The sequence below is a fragment of the Rosa chinensis genome, chromosome 7 (assembly GCF_002994745.2).
Source record: "Rosa chinensis cultivar Old Blush chromosome 7, RchiOBHm-V2, whole genome shotgun sequence".
Classification (NCBI taxonomy): Eukaryota; Viridiplantae; Streptophyta; class Magnoliopsida; order Rosales; family Rosaceae; genus Rosa; species Rosa chinensis.
The window spans coordinates 32,298,044-32,319,228 of record NC_037094.1 but is presented as its reverse complement, the minus strand read 5'-3'; the positions used below and the strand labels follow the sequence as shown (position 1 = coordinate 32,319,228).

The 21,185-nt window shown below is 37.9% G+C and overlaps 3 protein-coding genes across 4 annotated transcripts; 2 read left to right on the top strand and 1 right to left on the bottom strand.

The window, feature by feature from the left end:
* The first annotated feature begins 593 nt into the window (after window positions 1-593).
* On the top strand, window positions 594-6,098 carry LOC112175181 (uncharacterized RING finger protein C4G3.12c). 2 transcript variants are annotated; one of them, XM_024312844.2, is made up of 6 exons: window positions 594-1,108; window positions 1,826-2,812; window positions 3,415-3,609; window positions 3,711-3,844; window positions 5,276-5,386; window positions 5,661-6,098. In XM_024312844.2, exons 1-6 carry the CDS (start codon window positions 959-961, stop codon window positions 5,713-5,715), a joined length of 1,632 nt encoding a protein of 543 aa, XP_024168612.1. In that variant the 5' UTR covers window positions 594-958; the 3' UTR covers window positions 5,716-6,098. The 2 variants fall into 2 exon arrangements, with proteins under 2 accessions (XP_024168612.1, XP_024168611.1); XM_024312843.2 differs by having other exon boundaries at window positions 596-1,108; window positions 3,690-3,844.
* Window positions 6,099-8,972: 2,874 nt separating this feature from the next.
* Window positions 8,973-9,917, bottom strand: LOC112177787 (NAC domain-containing protein 67-like). Its single transcript, XM_024316042.1, has one exon. The coding sequence runs from the start codon at window positions 9,915-9,917 to the stop codon at window positions 8,973-8,975; it is 945 nt and encodes a 314-aa protein (XP_024171810.1).
* A 1,938-nt stretch (window positions 9,918-11,855) lies between these two features.
* Window positions 11,856-14,879, top strand: LOC112177786 (probable LRR receptor-like serine/threonine-protein kinase At2g28960). The gene is made up of 5 exons (XM_024316041.1): window positions 11,856-11,928; window positions 12,006-12,180; window positions 12,331-12,488; window positions 13,769-13,771; window positions 14,584-14,879. Exons 1-5 carry the CDS (start codon window positions 11,856-11,858, stop codon window positions 14,877-14,879), a joined length of 705 nt encoding a protein of 234 aa, XP_024171809.1.
* The last annotated feature ends 6,306 nt before the right edge of the window (window positions 14,880-21,185 follow it).

Here is a 21,185-nt window from a genome sequence, read left to right as displayed (position 1 = left end):
CGGGTGCTTGAGGCTTAGGGATTGGTTGAGCGGAGAGTTTTTGGTTTGCAATTTCATTATCTTGCAATATGAGTTGGAAAATCATACGAGCAAGACGTGAAAAGATTGATGTATAAGAATATTTTTTAACTTTAGATATTCGTGTTCGGATAACCACAGCGAGTCCAACAAACAAGAGCCATGCTAGGGAGAGAAATTTGAGAGGAAAAAAAAAAAAGATAGAGAAAAGAGAAGTAGAGACACAGACATGGACTGAATTTCACTATGAAATTGTGAACAATTTTTGGCACCCAGAATCCACCAAAAATTACGCTACAAATGGGAAACCATTACCTGTGCATTATTATTCGCGGCTTATACCCACCGAAAATACATTAATAAATTTTTTTTTTAAAGATGACGTAAGTTAATGTAATAATTGAATGACGTTTAAGGAAAATCATATATCTGCTCAAATGTGACCGATAACGTTCGTTCATTGGACTATTGGAGGGACAAATATGGAAAAACAAGAAATTCACCGTGTAAGATAGGGGAGATTCAAATTTAGCCTCACGTACTACGTATGAGGTCAAGGCAGGAATTTTGAAATCCCGCAAAAAGAGGCAGAGACACTCTCTGCGGCTCTCTCTGATTTCACGAGTCACACAGATGAGCTTTTGGCTAAAAAAAGCCTCAAAAAAGCGCCTTGCTTTCATTTTCACATCTCTCTCTCTCTCTCTCTCTCTCTTTTTCTCGCTTCTGCAACTAATAAGTTTTACTCAGTCTCTGTCTCTGTCTATCTATCTACTGAGCCACTGCCACCTCTCTCTTTCTCTATCCAAGATTTCTTTCCTTGTTTGGTTTTAAGCCGTAAATAAATATGATTGAAAATCCAATGCTCCTCCAGATCCCAATTCCGCGGTTTTGAATCGCATTTCTAGGCGCATTGGATTTGGAGGAGGGAGAGAGAGAGAAGATGGGATCGAGCGGCAGCAAAGCCACGTCGTCGTCGTCGTCCGGCGATAGTGGTCGGAGGCGACGATCCAAATCCATCGCCGGCAGAGTGTTCCGCTCGTCTTGTCTCGGAATCAAATCTCGATCTCGCCACGCCGACGATGACGAGCAGGTCACTCTTTCTCGCTTTAATTCAAAGATATGCATGTGATTCTAGATTTTAATGGACTTATCATACGGAATGCCTTGAATTTGTGTTGGATTTTGAAGCATGAACGCAAATTTGGTTGGAATGGTTTTTGAATTTTCATTGGCAATTTGATGTAGTTTTTTTTGTGAAATGGTAGTTTCCTATAGGATCACATTGTTCAGGTCAATTAGTCTTTGGTAGCCCCATTGATTGCCTTTGGGGCCCCATTGATTGGAAATTTTGTTCTCTGAAGTTGTTTTGAAGAGAATAGGTCAACTAGTTTTCGATTTTCATTCGCTGGATTACTTATAGTTCTCGACACCAGATAGGCTGTCAAGGTCAGTGCCCTCAGTGGAGGAGTTTAAGGCATGGTCAAGATAAACGTTTTCAAAAGTTTTGGTGTGAAAACCATTTGTCGTCTTTTAGTTAGTGTATCGATCATGCTTGCCATATTATAGAGTAAGAAATGTTTTTGAAGACATATATTCTTCAAAGAGAGGCCTATTGATGAAAATGTTTAACAGCCACCAACAAGTTTGGACTATAGAGCCTTGTGTTCTAACTTGGATCCTCCTTTTCAAATGTAGTCCATGGCTAATTTTTCTAATAAGGGGTTATCTATAACTTTTATCTATTTAACTGATGTGGGGCTAATTGGACAGCAGTTATTTACTAACAGTTGTGCAACTCATGGTGTAGGTCTGTGAACATCGGAACAAAGGAAATAGAATTATTGCTCCTTGTACAAACCAGACCGTCACAGAGCAGGATCGTGCAAAGGAGTATTTCGGAAAGGTTAACATTGAACAATCTGATGAAATGCCTTGTATATCTTCAAACGCTGAACTCAATGAATGGGGTGATGCTAGCATCACTGATACTGTCTCCAGAACTGGTCCCGGCTCTGCTCAAGATTCTGCTGCTCCATCTTTGAATCCTTCAAGTCGTTTCCTTTCCCGTTTTAGTTTTGTTCCTGGCAATGTAAGCTTCAGGCTAAGCCGAGCAACCAGTTTGGGGTCATCCGGGTCTTATCCTGTATCATCAACAAGTGTCACAGTATTGAATAATGATGATGACCTACATCTGCAAACGGGACCTTCTACCAGTTTGGTTGGTAGAGATGAAAGTCGAGAAGGTTGTGAATTCCTTCCAGAATCACTGGTTAATAGGACTCCTACACATTTTTTTGAAGACACTTCTGGTAGTTTAGGATTAAATAATGTGGAATCTGGTTTTTCTGACAATTTGCAAGATAATCAGACAAATTCTTCTATACAAGATGGCAGAAATGCTAATGGTAGAATAATAGGGGTACTTAACAGATACCCAGTATCTCAGGAACCTGTAGAACGAAATGTTCGTTTTAGCAGAACCTTAAGTGTTGGGAGACTTCGTGACAGGGTTCTTCGTCGATCATCTTTGTCTGATTTAGCATTTTCTTCTTTGCAACAAGAGGGAGAAGTGAGAGATACAAATCAGGGGGATGATACAGGGACATTGGCACCTGAAAGTAGTGTTGTAAATTTGCAAAATGGGTCTGGTTATCCTCCATCCAATATGTCCAATTCATTGTTTAGCAACCAAGACTATGAGGCGGAAACAATAAGACCGAGAGAAGCCAGGTATCATGATCTACTCGAACACAGATCAAATTTCCTCGAGCGGAGGAGAAGAATTAGATCTCAGGTTTGTATATATTCCTGTTCCGAGTAAATTTTGATACTTTGGGGTAAGATTGAGTATTGAATAATGTATAGCCCACAGGCATGTGATTTTCTATTTGATCACAGGTCTGTAATTTCTGTGCAGAGTTTAAATTAACAGCCTTATGCCTACTTTAATCCCATATGTGGATGGTCTTGGTGCGCCAACCAGTTGGCTGCCTTTCTATGGACATTTTAAAATTTATTGTTCCTGGTGGTTGGTTTTTAATATAGAACTATAGACTGTGCTTAAAGGCATCATCTAAACTTATTCATGCTATGTTACTCTTAACTATCTGTTCTCGAGATGTTTTCCCATGCCTTCTGTTTTCCATTATGAACTTAAAGGCAGCATCTAAACTTATTCATGCTGTGTAACTCTTAACTATCTGTTCTCAAGATGTTTTTCCATGCCTTCTGTTTTCCAGTATGAACTTAAAGGCAGCATCTAAACTTATTCATGCTGTGTAACTCTTAACTATCTGTTCTCGAGATGTTTTCCCATGCCTTCTGTTTTCCATTATGAACTTTATAATTTTAGATGTTACTCATTTGGTCATCTGATACACATGCCACTTGTTGCAGGTTCGTGCACTTCAGCGGTTAGGGAGCCGTTTTGAAAATGTGTCTGGACATGAGAGGTCTTGTATATTATCTGGTCAGCAGAGAACCGGTCGGTGTACATGTCGTTCAAGTAACCGAGATGCCCATCCAAATGATAACAGCAGTGCTAGGGCAAGCATATCCCGAATTGTTATGTTGGCTGAGGCTTTGTTTGAGGTAAGGTTAATGTATATGATTACAGTATCCTCAGCCATTCTTATTGCATAAGTTGAACCCTTTATACTTAATTTAATTAGGTTCTGGATGAAATTCACCAGCAATCTGTGGTTTTATCCTCCCGACCTTCTGTTTCTTCAATTGGATCTGTTCCTGCACCTAATGAAGTTGTAGAATCTTTGCCTGTCAAATTATTTTCCAAGTTGCAAAAACATCAGCATGAAGAGGCTGCGCAGTAAGTATCTTACTTGGTTTATCTACTAGATAACATTCAATTTACTGTAGATTCTGCGGACAGGTTGCTTTAGTTCTATTTTTGTGTTCCCTGATTACAAGACTTTTTCTGTCTTGCATTGTTTTGATGAGAGGCAGTGGCATTTTCAAATTGTGCTAGTGATTGACACGTTCCAATTAATATTTAGCCAAGGACATTTTTCCTTTACTTGCTCTAGACACTGAAAATTGTAGGATATGTAAACAATGATTTTAGTTCGTTTACCAAGTCAGTAGCTTCTTTTTCTTTTTCATTATAATTTTCTTAAATCTGGTAACTTGAGCTACGTTCTTAGTTTTGTCTTGTGTGAGCTTGTAGTCATGACTTGATGTTGATACAAACATTAATAAGACAGTTGGTGTTTTAGTTTTTTGTTTGATGCAACCAATTTAGCTAGTTTAGGTACACACAATAATAGGGTTTTCATCATGAGTGGCTAGTTCATAGCAAAACGCAACCGATCAATTACGTACCTGGACACAAGAAGTGATTAGTTTAATACCCAGATTCACAAGATTAGATAAAAAATAAAAAAAAAGTACCTCCCTGAACCCTAGCAAACTTTGAGAGGCCGGAAAGTCTATCAAACAGTTATATACGTTTGAGGTATTCAACCCCAGACCATACGGGATTCCCAGGGACCACAGGACTTGACTAAATTCTAGTTGGTAAATGATTCATCCAGAAAGAGCCAATACAACAGCTTAATGCCAGAGTTTCAGCTTTCCTAACTCCCCTCCCAAAAAAAAAAACATTCCTCTAGTCTCAGCAGCTTCTTGCAACCACCCTTGTGACTTTGGGTTATGATCATATCTGCATCTCTCTTTCTACATCTCAACCTTGGTTGTCAGTTTTTATGAAAAGAAATGAGGCAGTGCTTTGGAAGTAGCTTTGGTGATTGCGAAGAAAGAGATTCTTTATGGTATGCTGCATTAGAAGTAAATGCTGGCTCTAAGAAAACGGCTGGTATACCGATATTGTGATTCGAGGCTTTAGTCGAAGCCCATGGAAAGATATATCACAAGGCATCAATTCATTTCCTACTTTGTTGCAAGTTTCTCGTGCATAATGAGGAAAGGGTGAGGTTCAGTAACAGTTACTGACTTGTATAGCATGTGGATGTTATCTAAACTTGCATTCAGTGGTAGTAGAAACTTTGGAATTGTATTGAAATAGGGTAGCTGGAGGTGTATTATCCATCTCTTTTGATAAACAGTTTTTTTTTTTTTTTTCTCTTTCAAAGACAATTTTTGGGACGTGGTTGCAGTGTCTTCATTTACTCTTTCCGTTTCTTTTAATGATTTTGATTGAGAACAAGATCGTAAAATGCCTTTTGTTTATATTGTGGCACTATCTTAATTTCTTTGCTTTTGGTATCCTCTAATCTACCAGATGCTACATATGCCTTGTGGAGTATGAAGAAGGAGATGAAATGCGGATACTGCCTTGTAATCATGAATTTCATAAAGCTTGTATTGACAAGTGGCTCAAGGAGATTCACAGGTTTGGAATAGAGACATGAATATATATATATATATACATACATACATACATAGTATATAAGAATCTTCTACTGCGACTGATATCACTGAAGACATACTTGATTGCATAGCACAATTTGAGATGTATAATTTTCTTTTCCGTAGTAGCTGGCTTAGAAAAGATATGAGAGATGATTATCAGTCCATTAGCATAAGCTCAAGATATGAAGATGCTTGTTTCTGACATTTTGACCCCTCTAATACTGGAAAATTGCTATCTTATATTTGGTATGCAGGGTATGCCCACTTTGTCGCCGGGATATCTGCAGATCGACCTCTGAAGAGAACTAAGAGGGGTGATTTTGCACTCTGCCTCCGAAGACCTGAGTTGATGGACTATTGAGCACTGATATGCTTTCTACCTGGGAAACAAAAACTGTTAGAATTGTTTAATTCCTTGTGAAGTTCAGCCCTTTTCTGCTTGTATCATCATGGCTGCTTGCCATTAATTGCTTTCATTGCCAAGTGTAACATGGAACATTAGTAGAAACGGACTGAACTGCAAGTAATCTCCATCTTGGGAAGGCAGAGACAATGAGGGGGGAAAGAGAGAGACGGAGAGAGAGAGAGAGAAAGAGGGAGTGAAAGAGGCTATGTCGTTGTATCTAAAATTCTGTGCATTGATCCTGATTCTAAAGGGTTTTGGTTTTGTTCTTAATGGAAGCACATATTATGTCGGCCAAAATTTGATGTCTGTTAAGTAACTACGTACTATATTTCTGTTCGGGGATGCCTGCCCATTCGAGCTACATGAGTAATGAGCACTGTGTTCGGGTCTTGAATATGATAGGGTTCGTAAAATCAAATCATACTGAATTTGGTCATATTATTGGCTGTTTGGCAAGTCCACAGAAATCACTCTACCATATAAAATCGAAATGCTAGATTCCCATATAAAACTCAAATTCTCTCCACTCTTCCCTTGTGTTCTTCCCCTTCCCAAATTGATCAAATAAATTCTAAAAACCATCTAAACTCAATTCAACCATTACATTAAACGCCATCCACCCCAACTTCAACTTCAATCTCTCAAATATGCAGGAATCTGAGAATACTATCGTTCCATTGTCTGCAACAACAACAACAAAAGATCCAGAGAGTTGAAACAATCCCACCAAAATTCAAAACAAACAAGTCGAAGCGAAGTCAATTTCTTCTACAACATCTAAGGATGAAATAAAGCTTAAGAAGAAATTGAGGTCTTACTGTGTTTGCTTAACAACTGATACACAAATATCCATTCACAATATAAATTACATGGTATTAACTGCCCATATTATTTATGATGGTTGAAATAAGAATACGTAACTTTTGTGTTATTCCTAATTACCAGGGCATTAGTATAGGAAAGTTATTGGAGGCATGCTTGATTGATTCGGAAGTAGAGATAGTGTTAACCATTTCTGTTGACAATGCAAGTGCAAATAAAGTTGCACTTGATTGCATTAGGAATAAGAAGATGAGTGGTGGCGAGAAACCACATGTTCTAGGAGGCCAGTATAGGTGAAGCCCACATTTTGAACCTCATAGTGAGATCAAGACTTAAGATGGTGGACAAATCAATTGCTTCCATAAGGAATGCATTGAGTTATGTGACGAGTTCTTCAATTATGTTGGACACTTTTAAAAAGCTATCTTGAGAGGAGAAGCTTGAGAGAGTGTGTGTTTTTGATGTCCCAAGTCCCAACAAGGTGGAACTCCATCTATATATATGGATATAGCTTTAGAACTCAAAAAAAACCTTTGATAAAAGGGCAGAGAAAGAGGAGAGCAAGTCTCTCAAATACTTTGATGACAATGAAGATGATGATGTTCAAGTTGATGGAAAACAGAAAATGAGTAGGAAAAGGGTAGGGCCACATGTTGATGCAGATTTGGACAGAGCTGAAGTTTTTGTGAATTTTTCGATAGTCTTCTATGATGTCACAATAAGGATCCGTGCTTTCCATGAATTAGTGACAATTGAGGGTAAGATTGATGAATTGTTGATAAGCCTGAAATGTGCACTGTAAGTGACAGTGTGACACAGAGAGAATATCCTGTTTGATATGGCAGTGAGGATGTAGGTCAAGTTTTTAAAGTATTTTGGAAGCACTGAAGACATGAATCAACTGTTATTGATAACATTGGTCTTGGATCCAAGACACAAGCTCATAAACTTCTTAAGAGTTTGAAAATAGTGGCCGAAATGGATGACGATATGGTGAAGATCGACCAAGTCTGAGGAGATGAAGCAGCTTGTGGTGTCTCTCTGGGATCTTTATACATCATCGATGGGTTGTCAAGGATCCCAGACCCAAAAGAATGATAACATTAGGAATAGAGGTAGCTGTATCTGAGATGGAATAAAGAAATAACAAATAACAGAAAAAAAAAAAAAGGAATTAACTCTAACTCTTATTTCCAAAAAGAATAGAAATACAACAGGTTTTGATTTTGTATCAGAGATGATTCTCAAAGATTGTTGAAGTTAAAACTTGAAAAAAATATGTTTCTGTATGATGGTCAACAAGCTAACCCAGAACTTCAGTATACCATGTACTTTCTGATTGTCAACTGAAGAACATGCATTCGATAGAGAAGATACACTTGATCGAGAAGTTTGAAGGACGAGTTGGGGTGGTAAAGCTTAAGAGGCTGTGACAACCGCCTTGTTAAATTGCATGACTTTGGAAACTGAGTTAGGAATAATATTGAATTTACGGAACCAGTACAAACCGCAGATCAAAATGGTTTGGAAGATGAAGGTTTGTACTAAAATTTGACTTCCTATGGCAGTTGTGTGAAGCTTTCTACTGGACTGATAATTCTTAATTTCAAAGTAGAATTACTTCACGTTTCTTTTCTCTTTTGGTAACCAGTTTTGGAATGCTGCAAGCACAACTAGTTTTTCTAAGAGCTAGCTGTTTGGTAAATTTCAGAACATCATTGACTTGTTCCGAACATATATCTATTGGGAACCACCGATAGTTTATGCATGACATTTCTAATTTACTGGTAGCATTGAGATATGAGAATGAAGGCAACTAAATGATAAAGTGACCACCAGATTATTAGGTACTAATTGTACATCAGAAACAAATGCCGAGTTGAAATGAATTTTCCAGCTGATAGGACCTCGATAGCACCTGTAGGGTTCATGTAGGGTCTCAGCATTTTCCAACCTTGTGTTGTTTACTCTTGGAATTTGATGTTAAACTTGGGAGGACGATTCCAGTTCTGATTGCCTGTTTTGCAACACTGCAGTAGTATTTCTTTTGCTACTGAAGTGATATGTTATGAAACCTGTTTAGTTCTGTTTTCTTACTTGGGATCATCATGATCATTTTTCTATCTTTTTTCTTGATGAGATTTTAATTATCCTCTTTAGACTTCCTGGTCTGATCATTTTTATAGTCTGATAGTAAACAGTGTAACATATTTTTTCAATTTTACACAGAGGTCAAGGTTTGTACAAACACTTAAAGTTGATAGTGCCAAGAACACAACTAGTTTCAAATTGTAATAAATACTGTATCATTCCCACAAGCCAATGCAGTCCCAATCCCTTAGAAGATCCCAGAGCTCTGTGTCCAAGCATGACAGTGAAAGTCAAGGCCACTCATCATTTCATTAGCTGTATTGGTTGGTATATCATGACTTTGCTGCCCCAAGTTTTCATCCCTTAATTGTAGTTCAGTTACGGGTTTTTGCACTCCCAAGTCCTCATACACTTGCAAAGAAACAGCTGGCTCATCTTCTAGTGGTGTTGGCTGCAAGAATTGTTGGTCGAACCATTGTTCTAGTTCAGCCCACTCCAGTGATGGTGCTGCGACATTATTATCGGAGCAAGGTAGGAGGCATTGCCGCTTCTCATGCGGCTCCTCCAGCAACAATGCAGGATCGCAGTTCAAATCATTATCTCCATCACCATCCTCAACATAGTCCTCCTCAAGCATCTCCTCTTCTTGTTGCCTTTTTCGCTTCCTTTCCGGCAGTTCATCATTTTTCCTAAGTAAACGAAGAACATAGTCATTCTTGTTTACTTGTTTCTTGGGCAGGAGTTGCGACTTATGAAGTTCGAACTCATACATGATCCAGCGGCCATGATGCACAGAACGCTTATTCTGATAGGTGTAGGTTTTCTTGAAACCAAGAAGAGTGGTTGTTGGCTTCTGATTCTCATCAAGAAGATATATGTTCTTGGCTGCGACTTGGCCTTTCCAAGTTCCACTCCCAACTTTCCGACTTATACGCGAGGCCTTTGCACTGACCTTCTTCTTTTGGGTGAAGAAGTAGAGATCTTTGTTCTTCCTCAAGTCGTTTGTCCGTCTTGCTTCGAATCTTTCCCATATCTTCCATGGTTCTTGGTCACCATAAAGATCCAACTCGCAAATAAGGGATTCTTTTCCAGGTACCTCCTTCCCGTTCACCTTGGGCTTAAGGTAGTACAAGAGTAGTTCATCCTCCATGGGGCAAAACCTATGGCCAGGCAGAAGCATATGATCCTCCATGAATTGAAAACTTAATTCTTTCAGCTAGTGTTTCTTTGTGATCTTTGTTCTGGGATTTGTTCTATACAGAAACTTAAACTGATGAATGGATCGATGGAGAGATAAAGAAGATAATATACGGGGGATTTGAGGCTAAAGAAAGTACCCTAAGCTTTGAAGACAGGAGGTGGATTTTAGAAACTAGTGTGGTGTGGGAGATGTTAGCTAGGTTTTATAGAAACTTAATAGCATGGAGAGCAAGACTCGACTTAAGAGGGGGTTAATTTCTAGATGAATTAGGGGGACCAATCAGATTTCCAACCGATGAATCTTTTTCTTCTTCATTAAGTAATAAACTCTCTATTTATGTGGTGAGGCTTACTACACCTCGACGTAACATTTTACACTAAGAGGGTTTAGTAGGGATTTATAGTTATATACATAAGTTTGATTTCCAACGTCTAACCCTGCCCCTCCCCTGTGGTCAAGTTTAAGCTTGAAATTCTCTGTATTTACTATCAAATTAAGTTCCCCTGCTTGGTAACTTGACACACAACATGTCGATGGAAATTCACTCATCAAAATCCAGTTTCCTAATTTATAGCAGTCTTGCTACATTCAGCCAAATGAAGAATTATACCTTTCTTTATTTTGTATTCCCTTATTGGCAACATAAGTAACATCAGGTAAGATATGAGTTCTAATGACAGCTTTGGTTCTGGTAGTAATCTCAGTTTTATAATTAAGTTATAAGAATAGAAAGGGAGCTAGCCCATTTTTCATATCACAAATTCACAATACCACCTGCAATGTGCTCCAACTTTCCAAACCATTATGTATTTTTGGGTCTCCTTTCATGGATCATCATAAAAAAAAAAAAATCAGCCAGATCAATTTGTTTAGTCTCTGTTATCATCTTGAAATATTGATCTTGCATGTCTATTTATTTTTCAGAACTCGATGACAAAATCGTTTCCATTTGGTTGATTTTTTTTCCTTGTCTTGAGAGCAAAGGCGTAGCTACACACGGGCTCCGTTGGGCTGCAGCCCACCCCAGATTTTGAAAAAAAAAACATAAATTTGTAGTTTAATTATGGTTTAATAGATTAAATATTAAAAATTAACCCACCTCAAATTTCCAAACTTAGCCCATATGTTATTTTTTTTCTTATTTTAGTCATACACTAGTTTGCAATCACATACAGACATGTGTACGGAATTTTTTTTTTCTTAATAAAAATCATTTCTTGTTGTGGAATCATTTCTTTTTAATTTTCTTAATAAAAATTTATTTTATAATTGTCTTATTTATCCTTCTAATTTAATTTATTCTCAAAGTTTTTTAATATTTCAGGGTTAAATCTGTCAAAATTTTCAATTTTGGCTAACAAAGCCTTTTCTCTTAATAATAGTATAGATATGTTATTTATTTACTTGAAGTATTTGATTTGATTTTATTTTGTATTATGCTCGCATAAAAAATTTGTGTTTTTTTTTTTTTTGGGTAAATTAGGTCTGAAAAAGAGTCAACTGAGAATTATAATACATATTCTATAATTAAAATTTTGAGTTAATTAGTTATAAGTCCAAAAACCATGACCTGTTTTGATTGTAATCCGGACGAAAAGTTTTGTTAATTGCGGTCCAGTGACTAAGCATCCACATCAGCTTACTTTCCTATATTAGCATGATGAGTCAACTTCTACTTTTTCACATACCAAATTTACCCAGCACAATATTACTCAAAACAATCAATAATTTGTGTATCAATAAATTGAGAGTTAATGTTGTTTTTCAATCAATTTGGTATTCATAAAAACCATATCAATTATAATATGTCATTAGCACAACAATACCCTTAATTGATGCATCGTCATTAAAAAAAATTATAACTTATGATCATTTTACATACCTTACCATCATTTTTCTACACCCTATATAAAATGATCATACCTTACCATGGATTTAGATGACAGTTCCACTATTTTGGGTTGGGAAGACAGACTTCGAATAGCAGTAGACGCTGCACAAGGTCAGCAACTTAATGATTTTGGTCCATGTTTTTACCTCTTTTTGTTGAAAGTTTTTGTGATGAATTTTGAAATGCAGGATTGGAGTGTCTGCATTATGGTGGTAAGCCACCTATAATTCACAGGGATGTGAAATCAGCAAACATCTTGCTGACTGAAAACTTCCAAGCCAAAGTATCTGATTTTGGCCTATCCAGAAATTTCCCTACAGATCTTGTGACTCATATAACAACTGGCGTTGTTGGTACTCCCGGGTACCTTGACAGAGTAAGTAGTACTTCTAGATTAATTTTAGTTTATTGATCATCATTAGTTTTCAAATCTTTATTTTTCAAACTTCAATCCAACGTTGTAATTTTGCGAAATCATTGTGATTTGAGTTGCATGGTTTGGCTTTGCTGCAGGTACTACCTAACAAGCAGGTTAAATGAGAAAAGTGATGTTTATAGCTTTGGGATTGTGTTGGAAATTATCACAAACCGACCTGTTATATCAGAAACTGTAGAGATAATTCACATTAGTCAATGGGTTGCTTCCATGCTTGCACAAGGAGACATTTACAGTATTGTTAATCCAAGATTAGAGAGAATTCGCAGCTACCTTTATTATAGATTTGGTAAGAAGTTTTTACTTACCTTTAATATAGAATCGATTATGGTGTTATAGGTACGATTTGTCCTAGAATTTGATTAGATATTTTTATTTCACATTTACATGCCTTATTTATAGGTAAGATTTCACAAGTTGTAAAAAAAATCAAGTTTCTCTATTTCTCTATATCTAAGGTTCCATCATTGTCTCACATTTTCTCTTTCATACATTTTATCTTTTAATTAGGTATAAGTTCTATATATACATATTTGTACCTTTTGATTTATATTCTATGTTTTTTTTTTCCCTGCTTCGTATGTCTAGGTAGATTAAATCTCTACGATACAACTTTAAATACCTACTATATAGATACAAATGAAGCAATAATGTTTGAATTTTTGTTCTAATGTTTTTCATCCTATAATGTAGCCATGTAGGTATATAAGTATTAGGCCTACATCTTAGGTATATTGTGTTTATATGAATGCATTTAGTCTTCTTTGTCTGAAAATTATTTATTGATGAATTGTAAATTTTGGAATTTGAATTTAAAATTTAAAATTGAGCTAAAATTGTGATTAATTAATGAATTTGAAATTATATACCTTATTTGGTTCTAAGGGCAAATTGGACTATTAAAAAAAGCAAATGGACCGCAATTAACAAGAAAATATGTGCGGACTAAATCTAATTTTTATATAACAAAAAGGACTTGAATCGAATTAATTAACTCTAAAATTTTTTGCTTCTATTCAAGGGCGCGGGGTATAATTTGAGTAGGTGTGTTCTTTTGTCTTAAACTTTTGTTATCGAATTTCTATCACACGTTATAATGTTGATTTTTTGGGTCATTTAGCTATTTGATTATTTAATATGTATTTAATATATAATGTAGTTTAATTTAAGAAAAGAATAAAACATATTACTTGTAAAACTTAAGAAAAAAATAATAATTTGAAAGCATTAGTAAACTTTTAAGAAATTTTTTTTTTAGCCCACCCTATTTTAAAATCCTAGCTCCGCCATTGCTTGAGAGGACCTCAGATTTGGACCTGTATGGATAATTGGATCAGATTGGGGGGAGCCGCACATATATTAGGGAATCCTTCTTTTGAAGGAGGCTCTTAATCATATTTCAAACTCTGCGGATTCATTTGAACAAACCAGGAATAAGGAAAGTGAGTAAAAGTGAATCAATAGAGAGTTTTCCAACAAATTGTTTGTTTTTCATTTGTGTTACTCCTTTTGCAGAAGGTGAGTAATACAAAAGGATCTCTTAAACTTCATCTCTTGACATCCATGACAAACACAAATATTGGATTTAGAGCCAAATTGGCCCTAATTTATATGTATTAACCTTTTCCATTGATCACACTGGTTGCTAAAAGTAATGGGAATTGGAAGTTTGGTACCTCTTGAATTCTGTTTTGCAAATGTCGAGTTTGGATGCGAGGGTTTGTATTAGATCAGATGCATGAGATCACCAAATGGTGTGACCAAGTCTAAATCAGCTACATTAAGTTCAACAAGGGATAACAACCAGTCAGGTGGATATCCCATGCTAAACAACAGTTTGTTTGTTTGTTTGTTTTTTTTTTGAATAAAAACAACAGTTTGATTTTAACCGCACAAGAAAACATGAAAAAAATATAAGAGAATTACTATGCCTATTAATTGGAACCCTAGTTCTCCTCCTGTTGTTAAACAAAACAACTAATTGCCTTATAACTACAGCCATGAAAAAATGAAAAAATATAAGAGAATTACGGTGCCTAATAATTGGAACCCAAGTTCTCCTCCTCATGTTTAACAAAAGAAGTAATTGAATTGCCATAATGCTCATAACAGCCCCTTAAGCGGCAAGCTCGAAGATTTGGAACCTTAGAAGTAAAGTAATCTTGTAACTCGTCCAGACGACAAGAGCCTTTCTGCTCCTTTGATGAGAGGGAAGTGCGCAAGATCAACTCCTTAAGAAATGGAAACTTAGAAATAAGTTTCACAATATATTCTTTGGTAACGGTAGAATGGCCAAGGTATACATTTTGATCTCCTTTATGTTACCGCAGTTGAGTGCTCCGATGTCCGGCAGCGGGCTAAAGGCCATACAATCGTTGTGTATAAGAGTTTGAAGATTGGCTGCTTCAATCTTGTAGCTATAACCTTGAGGCCAAAATTCAACCTTCTTGAGCTTGGGAAGAACACAAAGTTCAATATATTTATCTATACTTCCACGAGATGGCTTGAGTATCAATATCTCAAGATTAGGGGATCTAGAAAGCAGCTCCACGACTACTCCATCAAAATCAGTCTCAAACAACGTGAGCTCTTTGAGCCGATTAAATCCGGTGTCCTTCTGAATTAGGGTTTCGTCCAAAACACAGTAATATAACTTCAAAATTAACCATTAACGACCCAACATCAAAACTAGTAGGAGGGAAATCTGTACTTTTTAGACCTGCCGTGGTACGGGAAATCTAGCACTATCTCTCGGATAATGTGTTTGGTGATCAAGTTTAGCCAGCGGTCGACATGAATATAATCAGACTCTGCTACAATATTATGCCTTACCCTAAAGCAATGAATTATTCTTTTTTGATCTTTATGGAGTATTGCCAATGATTTGTCAATAGAGTTGATATGACGAGTGCTACGAGGAAAAGAAAAGTAAGAGATTGGTAGTGATTTCCATGTCTTGGATACAGTGCTCATTGAAGAGCGTTGTCCAAGTCTTTAGGGTTTGTTATTCAGTTGAATAAAGTCCTGGTCCTTAGGATTAGGTTATGCTTTGAATTAGTTTTGTTTTCTGTTAAAGCATGTGGCTGCATGTAGCCGATATGTGAGCATGTTTTCAATTTAGTTTGTTAGAGTCTGAGGCTATATAATAGCCAGAGTTATAATTGAATAAGTAATGATCATCAATCCAGTTTAGAGAGTTTTAGTGTGTTGCAAGTTCTCATTCCTAACAAAGTGGTATCAGAGCCCCCACTGGGCCTGAGAATAGAGTAAAGCTGCAGCTTAGAGAGGGAAACACAGAGAGAGAGAGATGAGTGAGGATAAGAGTTATACAAAAATCCCTCATTTCGATGGCGTCCACTATGACCATTGGGGAGAGCTGATGGAAAACTTCCTCAGATCGAAGGGATTATGGAGCCTCATAGAGAATGGTTTCGAGGAACCAAAAGCTGGAACAGGGTTGACAGATGCGCAGCTATCGTTGTTGGATGATGCAAGGACCAAGGATCACCAGGTGATGCACTACCTGTACCAGGCCATTGACAGAGTCACTTTCGAGCAAATTCTGGACAGACACAACTCAAAGGCCGTCTGGGACTCACTGAAGAGGAAATTTGGTGGGAATGCTCGAGTTAAGAGGTCTCTTCTTCAAGCTTAATTTGAGAAGAGACTTTGAGGTGTTAGAGATGAAGAAAAGCGAGACAATCACTGAATATTTCGCTAGGGTCATGGCTGTAGCAAACAAAATGAGGAGCAATGGTGAAACCATGCCGGATTCCAAAGTGGTAGAGAAGATCTTGAGAACGTTGATTGAGAGATTCACCTATGTAGTGGTGTCTATCGAGGAGTCGAAGGACATAGACACCCTCTCAATTGATGAGCTTCAGAGTTCACTAGTGGTTCATGAGCAGAAGTTCCACAAGCTGAATCAAGAAGAGGAAGATCAGGCCTTGAAGATTGAAGATCGAGTTGGTGCTAGAGGTCGGGGGAGAGCAACTCTCAGAGGAAGAGGTCGAGGGATAGGACGACAGTCCTTCAATAGAGCAACAATAGAATGCTTTAAGTGTCACAATATTGGACACTTTCAGTACGAATGTCCGAAGTGGAACAAAGAGGCCAATTATGCGCAGCTTGATGAAGAAGATGAGCTGCTCCTAATGTTGTATGTGGAGATGCATGAAGCAAAGAGGAGTGATGCTTGGTTCCTAGATTCTGGGTGCTCAAATCATATGTGTGGTGATCGAGGTATGTTTTTTAGTTTGGATATTAGTTTTACGCATTCAGTCAAGCTTGGAAATAACACTAGGATGAGTGTGGCTGGGAAGGGAAGTGTAAGACTAGTGTTCAATGGTGCTGCCTTTGTTGTTGGAGATGTGTATTATGTTCCAGATCTTAGGAACAATCTTTTGAGCATTGGGCAGCTACAGGAAAAGGGTTTGGCAATCCTGATCCAAGAAGGAGCATGCAGCATTTACCTTCCACAAAGAGGGTTGATTGTGTACACCTTGATGAGTGTTAATCGTATGGTCATCATCCTGAATGAAGCTTCAGCCTCTACAAAATTCCCTCAACTAGAAGAATGTTTTCATACAAGCTCCTCAGATTTGACACACCTGTGGCACCAGAGGTATGGACACTTGAGTCATAAGGGCTGAGGACATTACAATTCAGGAAAATGGTGCATGGTCTACCTCACTTTAAAGCTTCACAGGTTGTTTGTACCGATTGCTTCAATGGCAAGCAACACAGGAACGCCATTCCACAAAGAAGTTTGTGGAGAGCAAGTCAAGTACTGGAGCTGACTCATGCAGACATTTGTGGGCCAATCTCCCTTACATCCACCAGTGGAAAAAGGTACACTTTATGTTTTATAGATGACTTTAGTCGAAAATCATGGGTGTACCTTCTGCTTGAGAAGTCAGAAGCACTGGATTGTTTTAAGATATTTAAAAAGTTGGTGGAAAAAGAAGCAGAAGTGTCTATCAAGTGCCTAAGGACTAACAGGGGAGGAGAATTCACATCACATGAATTCAATATATTTTGCAAAGAGCATGGAATCAAGAGGCAGCTCACTACTGCATATACGCCACAACAAAATGGCGTCACCGAGAGGAAAAATATAACAGTGATGAACATGGTACGCTCCATGTTATATGCCAAGAAGATGCCGAAGTCTTTTTGGCCTGAAGCAGTGGTTTGGACGTTCTATGTTTTGAATCGGTGCCCTACTTTAGCCGTGAAAGATGTCACACCACAAGAGGCATGGAGTGGTGTTAAACCATCTGTTGCTCACTTTCGAGTCTGGGGCTGCATTGCACATGTCCACATCCCATAAGCAAAATGAGGTAAATTAGATAATAAAAGTTTTCCTTGTATCTTATTGGGAGTCAGTGAAGAGTCTAAAGGTTATAGGCTATTTGATCCGAAAACAAAAAAGGTGGTTGTGAGTAAAGATGTTGTGTTTGAGGAAGATAAGCAATGGGATTGGGGTGAAAAATATGAGGACCAAATTAGGTCAGAGTTGGTTTGGGGTGATGATGGTGAGTTCAGTGATGAAGAAAATGAGGGAGAAAATAGAGGTGATGTTGGTGACGGTAATGTTGAGGTGAATGGTGAAAGACAGGATGGAGAAAACTCTAGTGAAGCAATTGGAAGCACTAGCGAGGTCAATGGCAATAAGGGTAGAGAAGTAGGTCACTCTAAGGGTAGCTTAGTTGAAGGGAGAGAAAGAAGACCACCATACTGGACAGAAGATTATGTGAGTGGTGAGGGTCTGAGTGAAGAAGAGGAGGCAGTGTATATGGTGCAAAATGCACCGGAAGAAGATCCCACCTTATTTGAAGATGCTATAAGAGAAGATAAATGGAGAAAAGCCATGGATAACGAGATCAACTCCATCGAGAAGAACAAAACCTAGGTTCTAACTCAATTGCCGGTAGGAGCTAAGAAAGTTGGTGTCAAATGGATTTACAAAACAAAACGTGATGAGCATGGTGAAGTTGTCAAGCATAAGGCTCGTCTCGTAGCTAAGGGGTATTCACAAAGAGAAGGCATTGATTATTCAGAAGTATTTGCACCAGTGGCAAGGTTAGATACAGTGAGAACCAATATCATTGCTCTAGTAGCTCAAAAGAAGTGAAGAATTTTTCAATTAGACGTCAAATCAACATTTCTTCATGGAGACTTGAATGAGAAGGTTCATGTAGAACAACCTAGAGGATATGAGAAGAAGGGAAAGGAGCATATCGTTTATCAATTGTACAAAGCCTTGTACGGTTTAAAACAAGCTCCCCGAGCTTGGTTCAACTGCATTGAAGCATACTTTGTTAGTGAAGGTTTTTAGAGATGTGAAAGTGAGCAAACTTTGTTCACTAAGAGGAGCAATGAAGGCAAGATCATCATTGTAAGTTTATATGTTGATGATTTGATTTTTACTGGTGATGATGCTAATCTGTTGCTTGAATTCAAGACTTCCATGATGAGAGAATTTGATATGACTGATATGGGGAGCATGAGTTATTTTCTTGAGATAGAAGTGATACAAAAACCAGGAGGGAATTTTATCTTTCAAAGAAGATATGCATTCATTGCATTGGAGGTGTTGAAAAGGTTTGGAATGATGGAGAGCAACATGGTTACCAGTCCAATTGTGCCAGGGTCCAAGATAGGGAGAGATAAGTATGGTGTCACAGTTGATGAAACTTACTACAAACAGCTTGTAGGGAGTTTAATGTACCTAACTTCTACACGGCCTGATCTAATGTTTGTTACAAGTCTACTAAGCAGATATAAGGCAAAACCCACTGAACTTCACTTGTAGGCTGCCAAGAGAGTCCTCAGGTATCTAAAAGGCACAGTAGACTGCAACATTTACTACAAGAATGAAGGTGGTGACAAGCTAATGGCATTCACTGACAGTGGTTATGCCGGAGACATGGAGGAAAGCAAGAGTATGAGTGGATATGTTTTTCTGTTAAGCTCAGGAGCCATCTCATGGAGTTCGAAGAAACAAACAAATTGTGACCCTGTCAACAACTGAGGCAGAATTTTTCGCAGCAGCAATGTGTGCGTGCCAAGCAATTTGGTTGAAGGGGATAGTGAAAGAGCTTGGGCATGAAGAGGAGGACTGTACCTACATCAAATGTGACAACACGTCCACCATTAAACTTTCAAAGAACCCAGTGTTACATGGACGCAGCAAGAACATACATGTGAGGTACCATTTTCTTAGAGATCTCACAAAAGAAGGTTCAATTGCTTTGGTTCATTGTGGAAGTACTAAACAAGTAGCTGACATAATGACTAAACCTTTAAAGTCTGAAACATTCATTAAACTCCGGAGCATGCTGGGAATGTGTGAAGTTAGTGAAGTAAGCTAAATTGTTTCACTGAATTCAGCTTAAGGAAGAGATTGAAGAGCGTTGTCCAAGTCTTTAGGAAGACCTGGTCCTTAGGATTAGGTTATGCTTTGAATTAGTTTTGTTTTCTGTTAAAGCACGTGGCTGCATGTAGCCGATACGTGAGCATGTTTTCAGTTTAGTTTGTTAGAGTCTGAGGCTATATAACAGCCAGAGTTATAATTGAATAAGTATTGATCGCATTCAATCCAGTTTAGAGAGTTTTAGTGTGTTGCAAGTTCTCATTCCTAACACTCATATCAACTCCAACGTTTGCAGGCAACCGTGAGAGGATTTCTAGCTTCATGGCTTCAAGTAACTCCGATATTCGATCCACGTCCTCGCCGTTGATTATCATTGCGGCCATGTCTTGATTTGATGGTCAAGAGTGAAACCCTAGAAGCAATCTTTGTAGAATGATAAATATACACGTACTCTCCCTTTCTAAAAGGTAAAGTCTCCAAACAAAACAATTAGGGCTAGGTTTACACGACATCCTACGCAAGTTCTTGACCATTGGATTTATAACTTTATTTCAATGCTATAGATTAACATTCTTTAAAAAAAAAAAAAAAAAAATTCTCTTAATTTTATTTTCTCCTCATTTATGATGTAAACACCCTCAAAACTATCTAATCACATATAATGGTAACATTGGTTGAGCGCACTAACATGGAACCCCCATTACCAATACCAAGTAAACATACATCCTTAAAACCATCTTCTCTCTCCTCCTCGTTAATTTCTTTCTTTTTACCTTTTTTGCTCCCTATTCTTTTTTAGGGCAACGGGAGACTAATTCATTGATGGTAAATCATACGACCTCACTCGGTCAAGCATGAATGGTACAGACCACCCCTCATATTACAATGCAAGCTCACGAAGAGTACTAAATCCAAAAGAATCCATACTTCAACAAAACTAAAATCCTAAAGGAACTGCGGAAAAAGAAAATGCAGAAGTTAAAAACTCCCTAATCCTACACTGCCCTAAAATTGAACCAATGTCCTGAACATCTTGACACCTAAGACCCTTTTGGTGTACGTCGCAACATTCAACACACCCATAGCAACATTCTAGGAACAGATGCAGGACAAAGAGCAGGACAGACGACCCCTAAAAAGCCCAAACCCAACCCAAGTGTGAGAAAAATAGGGGAATTGGGCTAACCTAAGCCCAATTCTCTAGATTGCATCTCTGCAGCCCAGGAAGGCAGAGGCCCGAGGCCCACTGCCCATACCCTACGCTCCTCACACCCAGCCACGGAATCCGGCCCTTTCGAAAAGCCGCCTGCCACTGCCTAATCAGTCTGGCGGCCTCCCTAAGCAGGAGACCACGCACTATGCCAATAATGTCTTCAGACGACACACTTCAGACGACAGAATTCTTGTTTTCTGTCGTCTGAATTTTTTAAACTTTTTTAGACAACATATAAATTAATTATGTTGCCTGAATAGCATGAGAATCCATACTGTTTTAGTTTTTCTTGCTTTGAAAAATTCAGACGACAGATAACTGTCGTATGAATAAACTGAGAG